At 47.9% G+C, this 22,174-nt stretch overlaps 2 protein-coding genes across 7 annotated transcripts in view; one reads left to right on the forward strand and one right to left on the reverse strand.

Moving 5' to 3' along the window:
* Positions 1 to 1,664: 1,664 nt before the first annotated feature.
* arl16 (ADP-ribosylation factor-like 16) lies at positions 1,665 to 8,473 on the reverse strand. Of its 3 annotated transcripts, none has more exons than XM_070857846.1 (5): positions 8,200 to 8,473; positions 6,352 to 6,406; positions 5,142 to 5,258; positions 3,901 to 4,016; positions 1,665 to 2,286 (listed from the first exon to the last, which is right to left on the reverse strand). In XM_070857846.1, coding segments are annotated over exons 1-5 (468 nt in total). In that variant the 5' UTR covers positions 8,202 to 8,473; the 3' UTR covers positions 1,665 to 2,108. The 3 variants fall into 3 exon arrangements, with proteins under 3 accessions (XP_070713947.1, XP_070713948.1, XP_070713949.1); XM_070857847.1 differs by having other exon boundaries at positions 6,352 to 6,409; positions 8,201 to 8,348; XM_070857848.1 differs by lacking the exon at positions 8,200 to 8,473 and having other exon boundaries at positions 6,286 to 6,370.
* Positions 8,474 to 8,629: 156 nt separating this feature from the next.
* The window catches only part of hgs (hepatocyte growth factor-regulated tyrosine kinase substrate), a 42,175-nt gene continuing 28,630 nt past the window's right edge, over positions 8,630 to 22,174 (forward strand). For 2 of the 4 annotated variants that reach the window (XM_070857843.1, XM_070857845.1), the window contains exons 1-4: positions 8,634 to 8,835; positions 15,780 to 15,864; positions 19,484 to 19,559; positions 21,624 to 21,716. In XM_070857843.1, coding sequence (XP_070713944.1) covers positions 8,637 to 8,835; positions 15,780 to 15,864; positions 19,484 to 19,559; positions 21,624 to 21,716 — 453 coding nt within the window. In that variant the 5' untranslated portion in view covers positions 8,634 to 8,636. Of the gene's footprint in view, positions 8,836 to 15,779; positions 15,865 to 19,483; positions 19,560 to 21,623; positions 21,717 to 22,174 lie in introns of all 4 variants that reach the window. The other 2 variants (XM_070857844.1, XM_070857842.1) reach the window with 2 other exon arrangements.

Consider the following 22,174-nt stretch of genomic DNA (forward strand, 5'->3'; position numbering starts at 1 on the left):
TTTCTTTGGCAAGACCAAAACTGTACACAATACTCCAGGTGTGGTCTCACCAAGGCCCTGTATAACTGGAGTAAGACATCCTTGCTCCTGTACTCAAATCCTCTGGCAATGAAGGCCAACATACCATTTGCCTTCCTAACTGTTTGCTTTCAATGACTGGTGTACAAGGACATCCAGGTCCCTCTGTACATCGACACTTCCCAAGCTATCACCATTTAAATAATATTGTCCTTATGTTTTTCCTACCAAAGTGGATAACTTCACATTTATCCACGTTATACTGTATCTGCCATGTGTTTGCCCACTCACAACCTATCTAAATCACCTTGCAGCGTCTTTGCATCCTCCTCACAACTCACAATCCCACCAGTTTTGTGTCGTCAGTAAACTTGGAAATATTACATTTGGTTCCCTCATCCAAATCATTTATTTTTTAATAAATACATATTGTGAATAGCTGGGGCCCAAGCACCGATCCCTGTGGTATCCCACTAGTCACTGCCCACCACCCTGAAAAAGACCCGTTTATTCCTATTCTCTGTTTCTTGTCAGTAAACCAATTTTTAATCCATGCCAATACATTACCCCCAATCCTATGTGCTTTAATTTTGCACACTAACCTCTTATGTGGGACTTTATTAAAGGCCTTCTGAAAATCCAAATACACTATTGTTTAGTTACAACCCTGATTTGTCTAATCTTGTATGCACTAGAATTTTGGCGGTTAAGGGGTGATCTGATCGAAGTTTACAGGGTATTAAGGGGAACTATTCCCGCTGGTTGGGGAGTCTCGGACTGGGGGCACAGTCTAAAAATTGGAGCCAGACCTTTTCAGGAGTGAAATTAGGAAACACTTCTACACACAAAGGGTGGTAGAAGTTTGGAACTCTCTTCCGCAAACAGCAATTGATGCTAGATTAATTGTTAAATTGGAGATAGCTTTTTGTTAACCAAAGGTATTAAGGGATATGGGCCAATGGCAGGTATATGGAGTTAGGTCACAGATCAGCCATGATCTCATTGAATGGCAGAACAGGCTCGAGGGGCTGAAAGGCCTACTCTTGTTCCTGTGTTCTGGTGTATGTGTGATCACATTTCGGTGTATGTGATCAATATTTGTGATCACGTTTCGGTGTATGTGATCAAGATGGTGGGTGACAGGCTGGTCCTTTACTCCTTTGTTCCGTGAAAGTTTTCTGTAACTGCATGTCAGCGCTGTGTGTTTTTGATGTTTGCAGGAGAGGCACGAGACAGCTCGGTTACATTTTTTAAGGAACTGAAAGAAGCCGAAACCTGTCTAGGATTCTTTGCTTTGAAGTTAAATGTACAACATGCCCATGAAAATAACCGTGTCCATTGAACCAGCCCTTCCTGCCCGGTGCTCGTCAAAGAAGGACAAGTTTGGGAACATGTATCTATTTGTGGCTCATATTGTTTTAATCCTAGCTTTTAACCCCCTCTCGTTTTGTCCACAAATGTCTTTGCCATCAACCAGCAGGTAGGTTCTGCAGTGTTTCCTGTTTTGTCGGGAGAGGTGAGAACGAACAGCTACTCCAGGTTGGTGCAGGGTAAAGCCTGCAGTACAATGTCCCAGTGGCTATAATACAATTTGAGGAATAATTCATACTGATTGAGGCGATATGAAGACATAGACTAACATTACATTGCAAGTTCGAAATAGATTTTAATAGAGGAAGTGCCGAATTACCTGATTTGTGTGGCTGTGGTTTGAGTATACAAGTGATCTGTATCAGTGCCCCAGCTGTAAACTGGGATCTCTCAAATCTAGCGTCATATTTATAATGAGTCTGGAATGGACAACAATTCAATTCTGCCGTGCGTGAGCTGGAAATGCTTTGACGCAATTGTACTTTTATACCCACGACCGTTTCTGTTCTTCAGAACTCTGAACAGAGTCGGTTTGAATCACTCGCCCCTCGGCATGTCCTACAGTCTGTAATTTACAACTGCGATCTCGAGGGCAGTGACATTCTCTTCCATGCAGCGCCACTGAACCAGCCGTCGGATCCCGCCTCCGGCTATCTCTGGGTGCTGGTCAATGCGTCCTCGGTGAACCCGGGCAGAGGAGGGAGAGTTGCGTCTTGCCTTCAAGCCGAGTGTTTTCCCTTGTGATGTGAGCGAAGCCAGTTCAGGACTTCCTCCAGCCCCCTGCCGTCCCGCGCACTGACCTCCAGCATGCTGATGTGCTGCTTGGTGCAGGCAACGATGTCATCCATCCTGAACAGGCTTTTCATCTCCACAAGGGACATGTGGCAGGGCAGGTCCCTGAAATTAAAAAAAACTCTTCACTATTCCCATCCGTTTATATAGCATTGAGGTGTTGATCCTCACTGCTGTTTATCTTTAACCTCGGCTTGTCTTCCTTCAATCCCAACTGTTCTTCAGCTCCAGTCTAGAAGCTGTGTGATAGCTTACCCTCTAGCCTTTTCATGTTTGAGGGGCGTTTCATAGAATGTACAGCACGTAAACTGGTCCATGCCAGTGTTTGTGCTCCTCCAACCCCTCTACATCGAACCCGCTTAATGCCACCTTTTGCACCAGCTATAGGTGTGTAAGTACAGCGCAGGTCCCGTAGGTACATAATAGGAGCAGGAGTTGGCCATTGGGCTCCTCGAGCCTGCTCCGCCATTCAATAAGATCATGGCTGATGTGATCTTGGCCACACCTCCGCTTCCCTGCCTGCTTCCCCCCCCCCCATAACCCTTGACTCCCTTGCAGATTAAAGCTCCCTTTACTCTTCCCAACAATGTACCTGAGCCCCCCAACCTCGGGACAATACCCCTTACTGAATGAACTGTTGTGATGTTTCCCTTTCCCAAACCACCCACCCTTGGAACTTGATGACTGAGACTAACCAGCGCGGGAGCAACTGTGCCCAGAACTTCCACAAGAAAAGGAGCTGTTTAAGGAATCAAAACTCTTCTATTTAGGGTCCTTAACAGGAATGAGAGACAACACTAACAGTCTACGCTGGATTCAAACACTGGGCCACAGCTACTGCTCTGTCAGGCGGCTTACATAATTTTTCTCGAACAAACATTTTGTACTGTACTAGGAATATAAATGCAACATATACACAGAGATCAGAGGCTGGGTATTCTGCGGTGAGTGACTCACCTCCTGACTCCCCAAAGCCTTTCCACCATCTACAAGGCACAAGTCAGGAGTGTGATGGAATACTCTCCACTTGCCTGTTTGAGTGCAGCTCCAACAATACTCAAGAAGCTCGACAACATCCCGGACAAAGTAGCCCACTTGATCGGCACCCCATCCACCACCTTAAACAATCACTCCCTCCACCAGCGGCACAGTGGTGCACCATCTACAAGATGCACTACAGCAACTCGCTAAGGCTTCTTCGATAGCACCTCCCAAACCCGTGACCTCTACCACCTAGAAGGACAAGGACAGTAGGCGCATGGGAGCACCACCACCTCCACGTTCCCCTCTAAGTCACACACCATCCTGACTCGGAAATATATTGTCGTTCCCTCATTATCGCTGGATCAAAATCCTGGAACTCCCACTATGGGAGAATACCCAGCCTCTGATCTCTGTGTATATGTTGCATTTATATTCCTAGTACCGTACAAAATGTTTGTTCGAGAAAAATTATGTAAGCCGCCTGACAGACCAGTAGCTGTGGCCCAGTGTTTGAATCCAGCATAGACTGTTAGTGTTGTCTCTCCTTCCTGTTAAGGACCCTCACGGCACTCCCACCACCTTCTCCTGGGCAATAAATGCTGGCCTTACCCGCGATGCCCATATCCATCCCATGAATGAATGAAAACAATCACACACTCACTCCCCCGCCACCCCACAGCATTTGCGGGAAGAAGAAGAAAAGAAACTGAGCCAGATTGCTGGGGCCGTACTTACACTTTGTTGAAGATGATGAGGACTGATGTTTTCTGGAGTTGTTCAGCTGTGAGAACGGAGAGAAGCTGGATACAGGAGGAGGAAATCTGAGTGGGATTGGCAGCGTCGATAACGAACTAGGAGGAAAACATTCACTTTTTTTTTTAAAAAAGAGGCAGGGTAAAACTGCTGGATTACTGAATCACTTGGGGTCACCTACCCTGTGCTCGCTGACCTACATTGGCTCCCGGTTAAGCAACGCCTCGATTTCAAAATTCTCATCCTTGTTTTCAAATCACGCCATAGCCTCGCCCCTCCCTATCTCTGTAATCTCCTCCAGCCCCACAACGCCCGCGATATCTGCTCCCCTCTAATTCTGCCCTCCTGAGCATTCCTGATTATAATCGCTCAACCATTGGTGGCCGTGCCTTCTGTTGCCTGGGCCCCAAGCTCTGGAACTCCCTGCCTAAACCTCTCCACCTCTCTTTCCTCCTTCAAGATGTTCCTTAAAACCTACCTCTTTGACCAAGCTTTTGGTCACCTGCGTTAATTTCTACTTATGCGGCTCGGTGCCAAATTTTTGTCATATAATACTCCTAAGAAGCGCCTTGGGATGTGTCACTATGTTAAAAGGCGCCATATAAATACAAGTTGTTGTTGTCTTGCTGGAGCTGTATCTTGTGGTGCGTGGGGGCAGGGCAGGTCTGAGCTCTGCGGTGCGTGGGGGGAAAACGTCCGAGCACAGGGTAGGCGTTTCCTCTGGGGGACAGGGGAAAGATGGAGGGCAAGTGGGTTCAGGCTGCCTTTTGTGCAGTGCTGAAGCTGTGGCGTTATACCACACTGGCCCCCTGCCTGTCCTTCAGGCAGAGAATGGTGCAGGTTGTCAGGAGACCATGCCAGGAGGAAACTAATAGCCCCGTCCCCTTAAAATAAATGCAATGTTCTGGAAATAACAGTCCGATGCAAATGTCACTGTCAGAACCCATGTTAAAAAATGAAACTAGTTAATTAGCGGGGTGCAGGGGATTTTTTTCTCTGTCCTCCGCCTGCTAGCACTGAAGTTGCTAAACAACAACAACTTGTATTTATATAGTGCCTTTAATGTAGTAAAACGTCCCAAGCCACTTCACAGGAGTGTTTTAAGATAAAACAAATACATTTGATGATATAAAAGCACGGTAACAATTGTCAGGCAAGATTGAACCGCTGGGTGCTCCCCACCCAGTCCTGTTATGCTTTCCGTGTCGCTCGCTGATACTCACTATCACCGCCTCACAGTCTCCGTAGTAACTTGGCCAGATAGGCCCCATGCAACCTCCTAGTTCTCGAATGGTGATCTTCCTTTTATTAACCGTAATATCGGTTAAATTAGTTCCTACCTGCAGGCAAAGCAGATTGATGATAAATTATGTTGACGCCAACTGAACGTGGTGAGATTTTATTACAAGATAGAGTTGGAAGTGCTAATAATTAACGTCACAAATTTACAGCACAGAAACAGGCCATTCGGCCCAACTTGTCCATGCCGGTGTTTATATTCCAAACAACAACAGCTTGCATTTGAATGAAAATCGACATGTCAGGGCGCCTGCTCCAACTATGGATCTAATCCCAAGCTGCAGGCAGCAGCACTTATTGCACCAAAGTGAAGTACCGTTCCCCACAGGAATGCTGTGGCTTCTCTGAGTGAGACGGCAAACTTAGTAGCAAGTTGTCAGCCTTGGCTCAGTGGCAGCAGCACTCTGGCCTCCTGAGTCCGAAGCTCCACTCCACGATCTGGGCCTGTACTTCAGGGCCAGGAATGCTGCATGGTCGGCAGTGCTATCTTACTGGTGAGACTTTAAACCGAGAGCAGGGGAGATCTCATGATGTCCCTCAACGAACTTCACTAAAACAGACGATGCGACTATTTAGTAAATTGCAGCTTCTGTACAAATTTGCTGCCGTGTTTCCCAACTCTACAGCAACTGTGATGATGCTTTGGGATATTTTGAGCAACAAAGGAATAGGCCATTCAGCCCCTCTGTTCTGCCATGTGAAAGGTATATATTTCTTCTAAATCATAGCCAGTTTTGTACTGTAGACTTGTATTAGAAACCTATTTCACGCAAGACTCTTACATTCAGTGGGGAAGACCTTTGTCCTAATCAACAGTGTTGCCAACACTTTGACTTACTCACAATCTGTAGTTTGATGCTCGCACTTCATGTGGGAAATTTAAACACTGAATGGTACATTAACATTTCCCATAAAGTAGAGGTGTATGGGGAATTTAAAAATCCACAAATCGTGAATGTTGGCGATACTGTGCCAGATTGCGATGGATTTTAACCTCGAGGTGAAAGGGACGTGTGTATTAATTCTATCCACCATTCAGACCCTGGCTTTGGATGTTCGATGGATTACCATTAGTAATACTCAAAGCTTTGGTGCAAGTCTGTTATTGAACACATGAAGCCAGTCTGCGTATACCGTGGGGAGTGTAGGTGGGGGCTCTCCAAGTTCATCGGTGCTTTCTTTCAAACTCATCTGTGCACATGTCAAGGATCCAAAAATGTAAAACATGAAAAAAATATTGCAAGTTCTATTTAAAATTAACCATAAATTTACACCACATTCTGCAGATATTGATGACTGTGATGTATTTGAATATTCAAAGCTGGAAAACGATTTGTCCTTTATTTAAAACTGGTGTTACTTCCACCATTTTTAGGGAGTCAGATGGCTGTGGGTTCAAGTCCTACTCCAGAGACATGAGCACAGAAAACTAGGCCGACGCTCCCCTGCCAGTACTGAGGGAGTGCCGCAGTGTTGGAGGTGTCGTCTTTTGGATGAAACGGACCTGCTCGATCCCATGGCGCTATTTTGAACAAGAGCAGGGTCCTCTGGGACCCTCTTTGCTCTCCGACCGGCTGCAACCCCCACACCCATCCCCCATAAGAATTATGAGCAGCAGTAGACCTTACGCCCCCTCGAGCCTGCTCCGCCATTCAGAAAGATCATGGCTGATCTTTAATACTCAACTCCGCTTTCCTGCCGATCCCCATATCCCTTGATTCCGCTAGAGTCTAAAAATCTATCTATCTCAGCCTTGAATGTATGCAATGACACAGCCTCTTTCGAATCAGATGTTAAACCGAGGCCCCACCTGCTCTCAAGTGGACATAAAAGATCTCACGGCGCTATTTCAAAGAAGAGCGCGGAGAGGGGGTTGGATATCCCCGGTGTCCTGGCCAATATTTATCCCTCACTGAAACAGATTATCTGGCCATATCACATTGCTGTTTGTGGGAGCTTGCTGTGCGCACAATTGGTTGCCGCGTTTCCTATATTACAACAGTGACTATACTTTTAGAAAGTACTCTGTTGGTTGTAAAGCGCTTTGGGACGTCCAGTGGTCGTGACAAACGCTTTAGACAGGCAAGTCTTTAGAGAATTCCAAAGATTCACACCCTCTGAGTGAAGAAATTCCTCCTCTCAGTTATACACAATGTTGCAGAGTGTTACCTAGAAGTTACCTGCAAGCTACTAATTTGGAGATGATCCAGAACTCGGTTGCCCGTGTCCTAACTTGCACCAAGTCCCGCTCACCCAACACCCCTCTGTGCTCGCTGACTTACATTGGCTTCCGGTTAAGCAACTCCTTGATTTCAAAATTCTCATCCTTAGTTTCAAATCCCTGCATGGCCTCGCCCCCTCCCTATCTCTGTAATCTCCTCCAGCCCCACAACCCCCCTGAGATGTCTGCGCTCCTCAAATTCTGCCCTCTTGACCATCTCTGATTATAAATCGCTCAACCATTGGTGGCCGTGCCTTCTGTTGCCTGGGCCCCCCAAGCTCTGGTACTCCCTCCCTAAACCTCTCCGCCTCCCTCTCCTCCTTCAACCCGCTCCTTAAAACCTACCTACCTCTTTGACCAAGCTTTTGGCCACCTGCGCTAACTTCTACTCTTGCGGTTTGGTGTCTAAATTTTTAGCACGTAATACGCCTGCGGGAAGCGCCTTGTGACATTTCACTACATTAGCAACAACCGTGAGAAGGGAATACGGGGGTTACGAGGAGTGGACCGGAGTCCATGAGCGGATCAGCCATGATCGTATTAAATGGTGGAGCAGGCGCCGTTATGAACTACCGCTCCTTTTTCTTATGTTCAATTTTATTTATATTGCGCCATTAACGTAGTAAAACATCCCAAGGCGCTTCGCAGCGGTGCTGGAAGACAAAAACAGATAAATTTGACACCATTACAGGCGCTATATGAAGGCAAGTTGTGTTGTGCAACAAACACCCCCCACGGCCTGGGGTCTGCACAGAAAGGATATTGTGCAATCTCTTGAGCAGCAGGGTCTTGCCCACAGCGGTTGCCCCCAGCAGCAGGCACATTGCTGGGGGTGATGGATGGCCGGGCCTCCCCCCGCGGGTGAGTGAGGGATGGATGGGAAGCCCGGATAACAAACGCCCAGTGGAAGCCCGCCCGCCCGCCGGCCGGCCGAGGCGGATAAAGCAGCCGAGCGCTGACTGCGCCACGGGGCTGACAGGGCCGCTCCTCCTCTCCTCCTCCTCAGGCGGTTGCGTGGCAACCGCCGCCGCCACGTCATCAAACCGCGACCCTGCCTTTTCCTTCTGGCGAATTTTTTTTTTCTCCTAAATTAAAAATGTCTAATTTCGCTCCGGCCCCGCTTGCTTTTCGCTGCGAGAGCGGCGCCGACTCCACCCGGGGTAATAATTTGTCATGGTTTTATTTATTTTGGTGCGGGATGACGTCATCACACCGCGACGCAGGGCCGGCGGAGGCCCCCGGCGGCTCGGGACGAGTTAGGTGGCCGCGCAGGTGCCGGGCTCGGATTAGCCTAGAAACAATAAGGCGCCGAGCGCGCACCGAGCTCTCTCGCACAGGGCAGCAGCGGCCGGACACGGCGATGGGGAAAGGCAGCGGCCCGTTCGAGAGGCTTCTCGGTGAGAACACACCGCCCCCCCCCCTGTTTTTAAAAACAATCTTAATCATCCTTTCTTTGTTTGCAGAGCTTTCCCTGGGAGCGGTGCCCGGTAACCGGCCGCCATTTCCAAGCGCAGCTGCGGCTTGCTGGGCCCCGGGGCCACGGGCCCTCGGGGTTTCCGGGCCCCGGGCCCCGGGCCCACCGACACCCGGCCCAGTCGTCTGGGGACGGCCTCCGGAGCCCCAAGGCTGGGCCTGACCGCACCGAATGTGGCCCGGGCCGTGTCCCGCCCGCCAGCTGTTCACCTGTCAGACAGCTCCGCCCCAGAGGGCAGCCCAGTGAGGGGCGTTACTGAGGGAAGGGGGGTTTAGTGAGGGGCGTTACTGAGGGAAGGGGGGTTTAGTGAGGGGCGTTACTGAGGGAAGGGGGGTTTAGTGAGGGGCATTACTGAGGGAAGGGGGATTTAGTGAGGGGCATTACTGAGGGAAGGGGGGTTTAGTGAGGGGCGTTACTGAGGGAAGGGGGGTTTAGTGAGGGGCGTTACTGAGGGAAGGGGGGTTTAGTGAGGGGCATTACTGAGGGAAGGGGGGTTTAGTGAGGGGCGTTACTGAGGGAAGGGGGGTTTAGTGAGGGGCATTACTGAGGGAAGGGGGATTTAGTGAGGGGCATTACTGAGGGAAGGGGGGTTTAGTGAGGGACATTACTGAGGGAAGGGGGGTTTAGTGAGGGGCGTTACTGAGGGAAGGGGGGTTTAGTGAGGGGCGTTACTGAGGGAAGGGGGGTTTAGTGAGGGGCGTTACTGAGGGAAGGGGGGTTTAGTGAGGGGCGTTACTGAGGGAAGGGGGATTTAGTGAGGGGCATTACTGAGGGAAGGGGGGTTTAGTGAGGGGCGTTACTGAGGGAAGGGGGGTTTAGTGAGGGACATTACTGAGGGAAGGGGGGTTTAGTGAGGGTCATTACTGAGGGAAGGGGGGTTTAGTGAGGGTCATTACTGAGGGAAGGGGGTTTAGTGAGGGGTAATACTGAGGGAATGTGGATTTAGTGAGGGGTAATACTGAGGGAATGTGGATTTAGTGAGGGGCATTACTGAGGGAAGGGGGATTTAGTGAGGGGTAATACTGAGGGAATGTGGATTTAGTGAGGGGTAATACTGAGGGAATGTGGATTTAGTGAGGGGCATTACTGAGGGAAGGGGGATTTAGTGAGGGGTAATACTGAGGGAATGTGGATTTAGTGAGGGGTAATACTGAGGGAATGTGGATTTAGTGAGGGGCATTACTGAGGTGAGGGGGATTTAGTGAGGGGTAATACTGAGGGAATGTGGATTTAGTGAGGGACATTACTGAGGGAAGGGGGGGTTTAGTGAGGGGCATTACTGAGGGAAGGGGGATTTAGTGAGGGGTAATACTGAGGGAAGGGGGATTTAGTGAGGGACATTACTGAGGGAAGGGGGGTTTAGTGAGGGTCATTACTGAGGGAAGGGGGGTTTAGTGAGGGTCATTACTGAGGGAAGGGGGTTTAGTGAGGGTCATTACTGAAGGAAGGGGGGTTTAGTGAGGGTCATTACTGAGGGAAGGGGGTTTAGTGAGGGGCGTTACTGAGGGAAGGGGGGTTTAGTGAGGGTCATTACTGAGGGAAGGGGGTTTAGTGAGGGTCATTACTGAGGGAAGGGGGGTTTAGTGAGGGTCATTACTGAGGGAAGGGGGGTTTAGTGAGGGTCATTACTGAGGGAAGGGGGTTTAGTGAGGGTCATTACTGAGGGAAGGGGGGTTTAGTGAGGGTCATTACTGAGGGAAGGGGGTTTAGTGAGGGGCGTTACTGAGGGAAGGGGGGTTTAGTGAGGGTCATTACTGAGGGAAGGGGGTTTAGTGAGGGTCATTACTGAGGGAAGGGGGATTTAGTGAGGGTAATACTGAGGGAATGTGGATTTAGTGAGGGGCATTACTGAGGGAAGGGGGGTTTAGTGAGGGTCATTACTGAGGGAAGAGGGGTTTAGTGAGGGTCATTACTGAGGGAAGGGGGTTTAGTGAGGGTCATTACTGAGGGAAGGGGGGTTTAGTGAGGGTCATTACTGAGGGAAAGGGGGTTTAGTGAGGGTCATTACTGAGGGAAGGGGGTTTAGTGAGGGTCATTACTGAGGGAAGGGGGATTTAGTGAGGGGGATTTAGTGAGGGGCATTACTGAGGGAAGGGGGGTTTAGTGAGGGGCATTACTGAGGGAAGGGGGATTTAGTGAGGGACATTACTGAGGGAACGGGGGTTTAGTGAGGGGCGTTACTGAGGGAAGGGGGGTTTAGTGAGGGGCATTACTGAGGGAAGGGGGGTTACTGAGGGAAGGGGGGTTTAGTGAGGGACATTACTGAGGGAACGGGGGTTTAGTGAGGGGCGTTACTGAGGGAAGGGGGGGTTTAGTGAGGGGAATTACTGAGGGAAGGGGGGTTTAGTGAGGGGTGTTACTGAGGGAAGGGGGGTTTAGTGAGGGGCATTACTGAGGGAAGGGGGATTTAGTGAGGGGTAATACTGAGGGAAGGGGGATTTAGTGAGGGGCGTTACTGAGGGAAGGGGGATTTAGTGAGGGTCATTACTGAGAGAAGGGGGATTTAGTGAGGGGAATTACTGAGGGAAGGGGGATTTAGTGAGGGGCATTACTGAGGGAAGGGGGATTTAGTGAGGGGCAATACTGAGGGAAGGGGGATTTAGTGAGGGGGATTTAGTGAGGGGCATTACTGAGGGAAGGGGGATTTAGTGAGGGGCAATACTGAGGGAAGGGGGATTTAGTGAGGGGTAATACTGAGGGAATGTGGATTTAGTGAGGGGGATTTAGTGAGGGGCAATACTGAGGGAAGGGGGATTTATTTGAGGGGCAATACTGAGGGAAGGGGGATTTAGTGAGGGGTAATACTGAGGGAATGTGGATTTAGTGAGGGGCATTACTGAGGGAAGGGGGATTTAGTGAGGGGCATTACTGAGGGAAGGGGGATTTAGTGAGGGGCATTACTGAGTGAAGGGGGATTTAATGAGGGGCATTAATGAGCACCCATTGATTTAGTGAGGCAAATTCATCACTGGCACAGACATGATGACGGAATGGCCTCCTGTGTTATAATTTTCTATGATTAATAAGCAAACATGAATTTAGTGAGGGACATTAATGAGCAAACATTAATTTATATCCCATTATTGCAATCAGTGTTTTTTTTCATTGCATGAATCATCCCCTCTCCACTGTCCTGTGTTTGTTATAATCACAGTTGTGAGTTAAATCTTTCTAATTACCAGGATTGAAGTGCAGCGCATTAGACTGTATTCTAGAGTGAAATAGATCATAGGTTTTAAATTTTAGAGGGGTAAACCCGAGTGCTGCCACTCTCTGAGGTTGGACAGTTTTTCAGTCATAGAAATCGGAAACAGAAAATGCTGGAATAGCTCTGGTCCTGCAGCTTCTGGAGAGAACAGACAAATTGACATTTAAACTAAAATTTGATTCCTTTTCTTTCAATGTGCTTGCCCATAAAGCGTGATAATCTGATTTGGGGAGGGGAGTGAGCGACCATCTGTGTGGTTCCTGTAACAGCAATGTTGGGAATGGGATGTGCTGTCTAGTTATAGTTGGATTGCTATCTAAAGCCACAAAATCCAGCAAATGCAAGCTGATCTCTGGCGGCATTGCTCACAGACAACTGGAAGTTGTCCCACCTCCACAATTGTCTTTATTTTCACTTGCCCAATCTAATGGACCTCTTGTGTAAAAAAAAAAGTAATTGCCATTTTTTTGTGTAATGGAAGGAGAGCTATATTTCCCCGCAGTGGTGTCCTGTATCTTGTGTATTTAAGTGCAGAGCTGGATTAAAAAATCTTGGGGACCCAGGGCCAACACACAAACGAAGGGTTAGATTATGAGGCGAGATTGTATAAACTGCTTTTTATGGAATATAGAAGGTTAGGGGTCGATTTGATTGAGGGTTTTAGGATTTTGAAAGGAATTGATGGAGAGAAATGTTTTTTGAGCTGGTGGGGAAGTGCAGAACATATGGGCATCATCTTTCAATTTTAAAAAAAGGGCCATTCTGGAGCGAGGTTAGGGACTTGTTCATGCAAAGGATGGGAGAAGGGTGAAATTCTCTCAAAAAGCACTGGATGCTAACTCAATACACAATGTTAAATCTCAGACTGATAAATTCTTGCTAGACAAGGGTATAAAGGGATACGGAGCCAAGGCAGGTAGGGTGGAGTTCAGATACAGATCAGCCCATGATGGCCTTCATAGTGAGGGGATTTGAGTATCGGAGCAGGGAGGTCTTACTGCAGTTGTACAGAGCCTTGGTGAGGCCACACCTTGAATATTGTGTACGGTTTTGGTCTCCTAATCTGCGGAAGAACATTCTTGCTATTGAGGGAGTGCAGCGAAGGTTCACCAGACTAATTCCTGGGATGGCAGGACTGACATAAGAAGAAAGATTGAATCGACTAGGCGTATATTCACTGGAATTTAGAAGAATGGGAGGGGATCTCATAAAAACATCTAAAATTCTGACGGGATTGGACAGGTTAGATGCAGGAAGAATGTTCCCGATGTCCCTGCTACCTCCCAGCCTGGGCTGGGGGCTGCTGACTCGGCACAGATGAGGGACTGAATCTAGCACCTTCTGGTCCATTTGGGATTCCGTATCCTCACATTGATGCGCAGGCTTGTGTGTGTGTCCCCATTCATTAACAAGCACACGTGTAGTAAAATGCAAGCAAAAATAGGTCGGTAGAATGTTTACACCAATTTGCCCTATGTTTACACCAATAATAAAGCCAATTCATATCGCAATATATATGAAACTGTCCCTAGTGGGTGTTTCATATTTAGCTAGGGCCTCTGGGCATGAACCCCATAGGCCCATGCATTAACCCACCCCTGTTTGTCGTTTACAGGAACATATGAAATAAGAACAGAGATAGGCCGTACGGTCCCTCGAGCTTGCTCCGCCATTCAATGAGGTCGTGGCTGATTGACCCCAGCTCCACTTTCCCGCCCTGTCTCCATATCCCTTGATTTCCCTAGAGTCCAAAAATCCAGCTGTCTCGGCCTTGAATATATTCAGAAACTCGGCATCCACAGCCCTCTGGGGCAGAGAATTCCAAAGATTCACAACCCTCCGAGTGAAGAAATTCCTCCTCATCTCTGTTTTAAATGGCCGACCCCTTATCCTGAGACTGTGCCCCTGGTTCTCGACTCTCCAGCCGGGGGGAAACAACCTCTCAGCATCTACCCTGTCAATCCCCTTCAGAATCTTGCATGTTTCAATATCACCCCTCATTCTTCTAAACTCCAGAGAGTAAAGGCCCATTCTACACAATCTTTCATCATAAGACAGCCCTCTCGTCCCAGGAATATATTGCACATGTGTTGTCCTGGTAACCAAGAAACCATCCTGCCCTGATTCTGTCTTGAATGTCCCTCTGAGTAAAGAATTGGGGGCAGTGTATTCAGAATTCCATCTCTTGTGTACCGTTGACAATGTTCTGGCCGTAAGTATACTGGCCAGTCTCTGGGATTGTGGCCTTGTGGAAGGTGGCTGTGGACCTTGTGTCTGCTCCATGTGGTCCCTTGTTGTAGAGGATTCTAGAACCTCTACTGTGCTTCCAACTCTGTGAAAGTCCATCTGTCGACTCGCCCTTTAATCGGAGGCTGTTGGTGACTGTCAGGCCAGCGGTCGTGGCTGGAAGTGAGACTGTTAATAACAGGCAAATCTGACCAGGCTCCTCTGAGGAATAGTAACCAGCGAATTGAAGGCATTCTGTCTTCACTTGACAAATTAGCTGCATTTTAGGCGCTGTGCCCAATTAGCATATTAATTGCAAACTGAAAAACATCATGTTAAAATTTACATTTATGTATATTAAAGAATCATGATTTAAGAAGTGTTTTGATGTAAGTAATTAAAATACTACAATGAATTTATATTTACGAATGTGAATTGATTTAGGTTTTATTCAAAGGATTCTTTCCTTGCGCTGCCCTTTTTCCTGTTTACCTCTGATCCTGGAAGTATGCTCTCTGGTTGTTATATAGGGTTAGTGCTTTGTGTACAGTTCATACCCGTTTTCTGGTGCATGTTTCTTTTTCCTGTTCTACGGTAAGTATAATCGGGGGAGGGAGGTGGGAAGGAATAGGTCATCATTACAGGAATTAAGAACTGTGAGCCTTTTTAATCTCTCATTTAGGAAGAGTACATCACCAGCTCCGAAATAGGTCTTGTTGAACCTTCCTGGTATGGTGTCATATATTTTCCCCTGATGTAATCTGTTTCATCAGTGACTCATGAGAAGGGCTGGCCTTTGTTACCTCTAGACTTGATTTATTCCAACGCTCTCCTGGCTGGCCTCCCACATTCTACCCTACGTAAACAAGAGGTCATCCAAAACATGGCTGCCCGTGTCCTAACTCTCACCAAGTCCTGCTCACCCATCACCCCTGTGCTCGCTGGCCTGCATTGGCTTCCGGTTAAGCAACGCCTCGATTTCAAAAATCTCATCCTTATTTTCAAATCCCTCCATGGCCTCATCCCTCCCTATCTCTCTAATCTCCTCCAGCCCCACAACCGCCTGAGATGTCTGCGCTCCTCTAATTCTGTTCCCTTGATTATAATCGCTCAACCATTGGTGGCCGTGCCTTCTGTTGCCTAGACCCTAAGCTCTGGAACACCCTCTCTACCTCTTTCCTCCTTTAAGACGCTTCTTAAAACCTACCTCTTTGACAAAGCTTTTGGTCATCTCCCTAATTTCTTATGTACCTCGGTGTCAATTCTTTGTCTTGTGATACTTGTGTGAAGCGCCTGGAGACGTTATACTATATTAAAGGCGTTCTACAAATACAAGTTCTTATTTGAGGCCTGTAGTACAGTATCCGTTATTGTGCTCGGAACATTAGTGTATCCTTGTGTGTTTTCATTTTATTTTCTTTCTCCCTAAACAGACAAAGCAACCAGCCAGTTACTTCTAGAAACTGATTGGGAGTCCATCATGCAGATCTGTGACCTGATTCGGCAAGGAGATGCCCAGTAGGTGTTTGGGAAGAAAGACAGACTGTGTATTGTAAAGCACAAGTATTTTAACTCGGACAGCGAGTACAGTGTCAGTGTTTACAGTATAGCCTGAAGATTAATATTTGTTTATATGCTATTGATTCTCTCACATGGCTGCTCCAAAAAAGAGAAGGTCCCCTTCCCAAGGGTGGGGTGGGGGTTTGGGGGAGAGAAGTCTTTGAATACTTTTTGTCATTTAGCAGATGTAACATTAGAACATAAGAATTAAGAGCAGGAGTTGGCCATGCAGCCCCTTGAGCCTGCTCCACCATTCAATAAAATCATGGCTGATCTGCAACCTCAGCTCCACTTTCCCACCTGATCCCCCATAGCCATTGATTCCCCGAGACTCCCAAAATCTAGCGATTTCTGACTTGAATAAACTGAACGACTGAGCATCCATAGCCCTCTGGGGCAGAGAATTCCAAAGATTCACAACCCTCTGAGTGAAGAAATTGCTCCTCATCTCTGACTTAAATGTCCGACCCCTTTATCCTGAGACTGTAACCCCTGGTTCTAGACTCTCCAGCCAGGGGGAAACAACCTCTCAGCATCTACCGTGTCAATCCCCCTCAGAATCTTGTATGTTTCAATGAGATCGGCGGAAGAGGTCCCTTTGGCCCATTTTGATTTCATCCTTCCAGATCCGACTTCACCATATTGCCCTTGCAGTATCTGGGCCAGAACCCCATTCCTGACGCCTGCTCCAGTCTTGTGTTAAGACGTACTTCCTAAAGTCTGTCCTAAACTTGCCCTTCACAACCATAGAGAATTAGAAGGTAGCAAAGGTTGCAGCATTGTCTAACGGGAGGGCGGGACAAGCCATATAGTATAGTATTAGGCAGTCCCTCGTGTTGAGGATGACTTGCTTCCACACCAAAAAGAGATGAGTTCACAGGTGTTTCAGTGAAGGACCTAATATTCCAGATCCCGAACTACATCCTGAAGGGTGGAAGATGCCTGTGTGTGGATTTTTTTAACGTGTGGTTGCCGTTGAACACCAGCCACCACACGGGCTTGACAGAGCTAGGTCTTGGTCCAGTGGCAAGGGTTAACTAAGATGACTGGAGACCAGCTCTGCTGCACGGACCTAGTGCGCACACATCGCAGTGTGGGCTGGCCCGTGCTGCCCCTGGGCCCTTGCCTCTTCTGGGCACCAAACCCTCGCCTCTCCTGGCGCCCGATCACGGCGCTCCTGGGCCCCGAGATCTCACCGCTCCGATCAAAAATGGAGCAGTCAAGTAACTACAGTGGTGTCAGCAGCGAGAGTACTGCTCAAATCGCTTATCGGGGCGCTTGGAAAAACATAAGCCGATCAGGGAAGTTAGCACGATTGTGTGTAATGGGGTTAGCCTGAGGTGGCAGATGGAGCAGGATCAAAGCATTTTAAGGCAGTAATTTGATTGGTTTTGTAGAGGACATTACCAGCTAAGATTGGAATCAACCTTGTGGCATGGATAGGAAACTGGTTGGCAAGAAGTGGGCAGAGAACTGGGATAAAAGCAACATTCTCTGATTGACAGACAGCGTCCTCAACCAGCACTGCCAAAAATATATTGGCTGGTCATCTCATTGCTATTACTGGGACCTTGCTGTGCATGAAATGACTTGCCACGTTGCCTACATAACAAGTGACTATACATGAGATGATTTGCAATGTTTCCTCGAGGTGTGAGGAGGTGCTATACAAATGCAAGTAAGTTTGTTTGACCGGGTGCAAAAAGCAGTCGAAGGTTAATGGGATGCTGGGCTTCATTGTAAGAGATATAAAAGCAAGGAGGTTATAGAGAGTGCTGATCTGACCTCACTTGGAGTCTTGTGTTCAATTCTGGCTGTCCCCCCTTAGAAAGGATGTACCTTTGGAGGGAGTCCGGCACAGATATCTGGGATGAAGGGATTTGGCTATGAGGAGAAACTGGATAAACTAGAAATGAGGTGTTTATAATGGGAGAATCCAGAACTATAACACATAATCAACCTAAGCCTTTTTAAAAAAAAAAAATTAATGCGTAATAAATCTATTCACAAAGGGTTGTGAAAATGAGCACAGCTCCCAGAGGTTCTAGATTCAGAATCAATTGGGAAGTAAGAGTAGGTATGTGGGGAAACAGTGAGGTATGGAGATTAAAATGATCAAACAACCATGGCTAACAAAATGATGAAGGAGGATTGCAAAATATTGTAGATACCAGAAATCTAAAATAAAAACAGAAAATGCTGGGAATCCGCAGCAGGTCAGGCAACATCTGTATCGGAACGTGTTGCTGTGGGTTTACTTCTGTCTCATGAGGTGCCTTCACAAGGTCCACTCCGAGGCAACGGTTCTCGAGGCTGCAGAGCCGAGTTTGGAAACGTGTCTCCAGCCAAGATTTTAAACAAGTCAACTCTCGGGTGTGGGAATCACAAACAATGTTCAATGGTGGCGGGTTAAAGTGAAATTTGCTGAAATTGGAGATGCTGTGAGCTCCGATCAAACCATTCTCTTCCTCGAACCCCCACCCCCCCCCCCATTTCAAAATCCAAGATTAGTGTAAAACATCAAGACAATCAATATTATCTGCATCACCATAGGAAAATGTGGCTGCAATGTAGAAGTGGCATGCTGTCGGTCATGTGGACTGCACACGTTACTCATGGCCACACCTCCCAATGCTAAAACAATCTTGTTGTTTGATTGATGGGAGCTGCCCGTGACACAGCCCAGAGAGAGGAAAGTGAAAAAGCACCATTCTGTGGTGTCTGATCTCTTTCTTCTCCCCCCCCCCCCCCCCCCCCCCCCCAGTGTGAATTTAAAGTGGCGGGAGGTTTGAAAGAGTTCCGTTTTATATAGAGCCTTTACCATAGTAACCGTCCATGGCCCTTCACAGGAGCATTATTGGGCATAATTTGATATCAGGAGGTATTGGGATAGGTGAAGTAGGTTTTAAGGAGAGCGGGAGATCGGGAATTCTGGAATTTGGCGGCTGAAGGCACGGCCACCACTGATTAAGCAAAGGAAATGGGGGATCCATAGGAGACGAGTTTACCAAGAAAAGTAAAAGTTCTCTTGGGGTGGGTGGGGATCTGTTTGCTGAGTTTTGATTGTATGTTTTGATGAATTGTGTTCTATGTTGCCTTGCAGTAAATGTTGGCATTCTGTTCACTGAGGATTGAGGGGAGTGATTGATGTGTCAGGGGGATGCTGTTGGTGCATGTGCTCTGCTCTTGCGCACCATTTCTCGCCAGTATCGAGGAGCTGATCTCCGCCATGGTGTTGAGCAAGTGCAACGAGTCTATACGTTGCTCGCAGGATGTGAAGCAAAATCAGCCCAAGCCTCTCCCAGGGCTGATTTCTAGTGCCTCTCGGCAGCCTGTATCGCAGAGGGTTTTTCTGTTGCGTTGGATGTAGATCGCCTGCCTATCCTCTTCCCAAGGACTGACACCGCAGTAAAGGAGGGACCTTCCAAGGGGCAGATCTTCACCCTTTTCTCTTTCTCCCCACCCCCGCCCCACCACCCTTCTCCAGTCACCAGAGATGCTTGTGGCTTCTCTAAACTCGTCAAAGGGGTGTGTTCAAGTTGCAATCTTGTTGTAACTTAAGTTTTTTTTTGTGTAGGGCTAAATATGCAGTTGCCGCCATCAAGAAGAAGCTGAATGATAAAAATCCACACGTGGTTCTTTACACACTCGAGGTGAGCTCTCGTTACAACTCGTATCTTATTCTCGCCTAGATTTTGCCGGGGTAAATTTTAAACAGAAAAACAGTGGGCTTGGGAACCAATTGAAATTTATAACGGCCTGCTCCAACTCCTGAGAATAAAGGATTGAGTTATGTTGTTCAACTGTTGGGATGATTAAGAGGTGGACTTGAACCATTGGGCTATGATGGCTCGTGCGTGTGCCGTGTTGCAGTGACTACTGCGCAGGGTGGGGGAACCCACAGCAAGCAGTAGCACAGCTGAAACACAACGGCAGAGGAACCAGCCATTTCTACCTCCTTCACGCCTGCCAGGTTAGACTCTACCGGAGCAAGCCGATCGGCAACGAAGAGTGAGGAATGATGCTGCTGAAAAAGCCCGAGAAGTGAAACTCTGTCACTCACCACGCAGGAGCTGAGATTTGCAACTTGTAGAAACCACTTGACACTGAACGTCTAATAAACAGGAGAGGCCTTAACTGGAGATATTTCTTTGTTATAAACTTTGACCATAGAGTTATACTGGCTTTAATTCAGGACATTGAAAGCAGGGTTGGTTGTTATGTAATCCAGGATTATGCTAAGTTTTAATATTTTCCAAGGGTCCGGTTACTATCTTGGCTAATAAAGTACACTGTGATGCGAATGTTGTGACTAGATAGTCATTTGGAAGCATGCAGGCTCCACGGTGGGCATTGAGGAAGATGGGGGCTGTAGAATAAGATTTGGTATGATTAGCCTGACTGATGGGACTGGATATGACGAAAGCAGTGGACTGTTTTTTGAAGGAGAGTTCAGTGGGTTCATGACTTGGAGCTGCAGTAGGCTATCTGTCAATCTGATGGACACGGGCCATGTTTTGTTAGTTGTGTCAACAGGGAATAGAGACTGTCGGATGCAACTTGAAATATTAACTTCCTACAAATGTACAGTAGCCTTATAAACGGGGAGAGAAGAACCGCTCATTGCCTTTCTCGGGATCCCCTGCAAGTAACCTGATGGTCTAATGCTGTCTGCTGTGTTGTGTTTTGCAAGTGCCTCCAAAAACATTTGCAAACTTGTTTTTTCCCCTTTTTAAAATAGGGCTCTTTCTGAGCTGGGATAAAGTAACACCGCTTTTGCATGCTTTGAACCTGGGTTTGGCATGGTTGGGCATTTATTGTCTTTGGCCAATAACTTGCACTTTAGAGGCTGTCCATGAGCAATGCAAGACTAGGAGGCCGAAATTCGGGGTCTCGGAGACCCGTTGATGTCCGTTTGCGGCGACCATTCCTAAAAATCGATTGGCCGCTGCTTTGGGGGTCAATAGGCCGACCCGATCTAAATCTTGCCCAAGTAGATGCACCGCTAAACTAAAATAAAATAAATACTTACCTATCCATTTTCAGCTCATCCGTCGATCCTCTGCCGCACGGTGCCCCTGACAGGTTTTTCTGCCGGTGCACTATCTCCGCACTGTGTGGCCAGCAGTGCGGCTGCCCTTAAAGGGGAGGACCCACTGCTGCGGCCGAAATGCAAACATTTTTGCCGGCCAACTTACCGATCGGCTGGCAAAATATTGTCCCCAGGTTTGAATGGGCAGCCAGTGGTCAGCCTGGCACACCCTCTTGGGTGCCAGGCCGCTGGCCCGGCTGAAACCCTCCCTGGTGGCCAGTTTAAAAAAAAAAAAATGCCCGAATCTTTAACGGAGGGGAGAGACCGCATGGTGACGCACACGCGCTGTGACATTACCACGTTTATTGACAGCGGCAGACCCATTTTCAGTCAGCCTGGCTTTGAGTCTAAGGCCCTCATTATGATCCATTTCCTGCAGGACTTTTGAAAAAAAAATTCAAAGTCCTGAAAATGGATCTACTCACGCACCAAGAGTTCGAGCAGTGAATACCAGTTCAAAAATCATAGAGTGCACCTGAATTTTGGCCCCTATATCTTTTGCTTGTTGTTATGCATTCTATGGGGGGGTAGTCTTGGAGCTTTACAAAGTTTGAATGGTGCAATCTGTTTTGCCGGAGCCCCTTGTTCTCTCACTGGCTGCTTATTCTCTGATTTTTCCCTTCAGGTTTTGGAATCTGTGGTGAAGAACTGTGGCCAGACTGTTCACGATGAGGTTGCTAACAAACAAACAATGGAGGAGCTCAAAGAGCTATTTAAGGTAACTCGTGATTTCCATCTAGATTTGGAACAGGTTCTGTTGGGTATGTGTTTCAGTGAGGGACTGTCTCTCCCCAATGCCTCGGGTGATCTGTCCCGTGTGGTACAGGACTGTACAGCACAGCTGCAGCTCCCATTCTCTGCAGAGTCACCTGGCACGGCAACTGTTGATTTCCCCCAATACCCCGGGTGTAAGAGGAACTCTTGCCAGGGTTCCTGTTCCTCGGCACGTAAAAGCCCAGTGAGCGAATCCCTACTCCTGACGGAAGCCATTTCGTGTGAGCGCCCTCTGAGGCCCTGCTGCCTCTTGTCAAGAGGTGCCAGAGCTTGGGGATGTGTACAGCCTTCAGGCAAGGCGGGGAGAACATTGCTGAGCAACGGTGAAGCTAATTGAAGCTCAAAGGAGTTGTAATGTCAGAGCTCACTCAAAGCAAACAATATAAATTTAATACATCATCG

This window comes from Pristiophorus japonicus, chromosome 16 (assembly GCF_044704955.1).
Source record: "Pristiophorus japonicus isolate sPriJap1 chromosome 16, sPriJap1.hap1, whole genome shotgun sequence".
In the NCBI taxonomy this organism is placed as follows: domain Eukaryota; kingdom Metazoa; phylum Chordata; class Chondrichthyes; family Pristiophoridae; genus Pristiophorus; species Pristiophorus japonicus.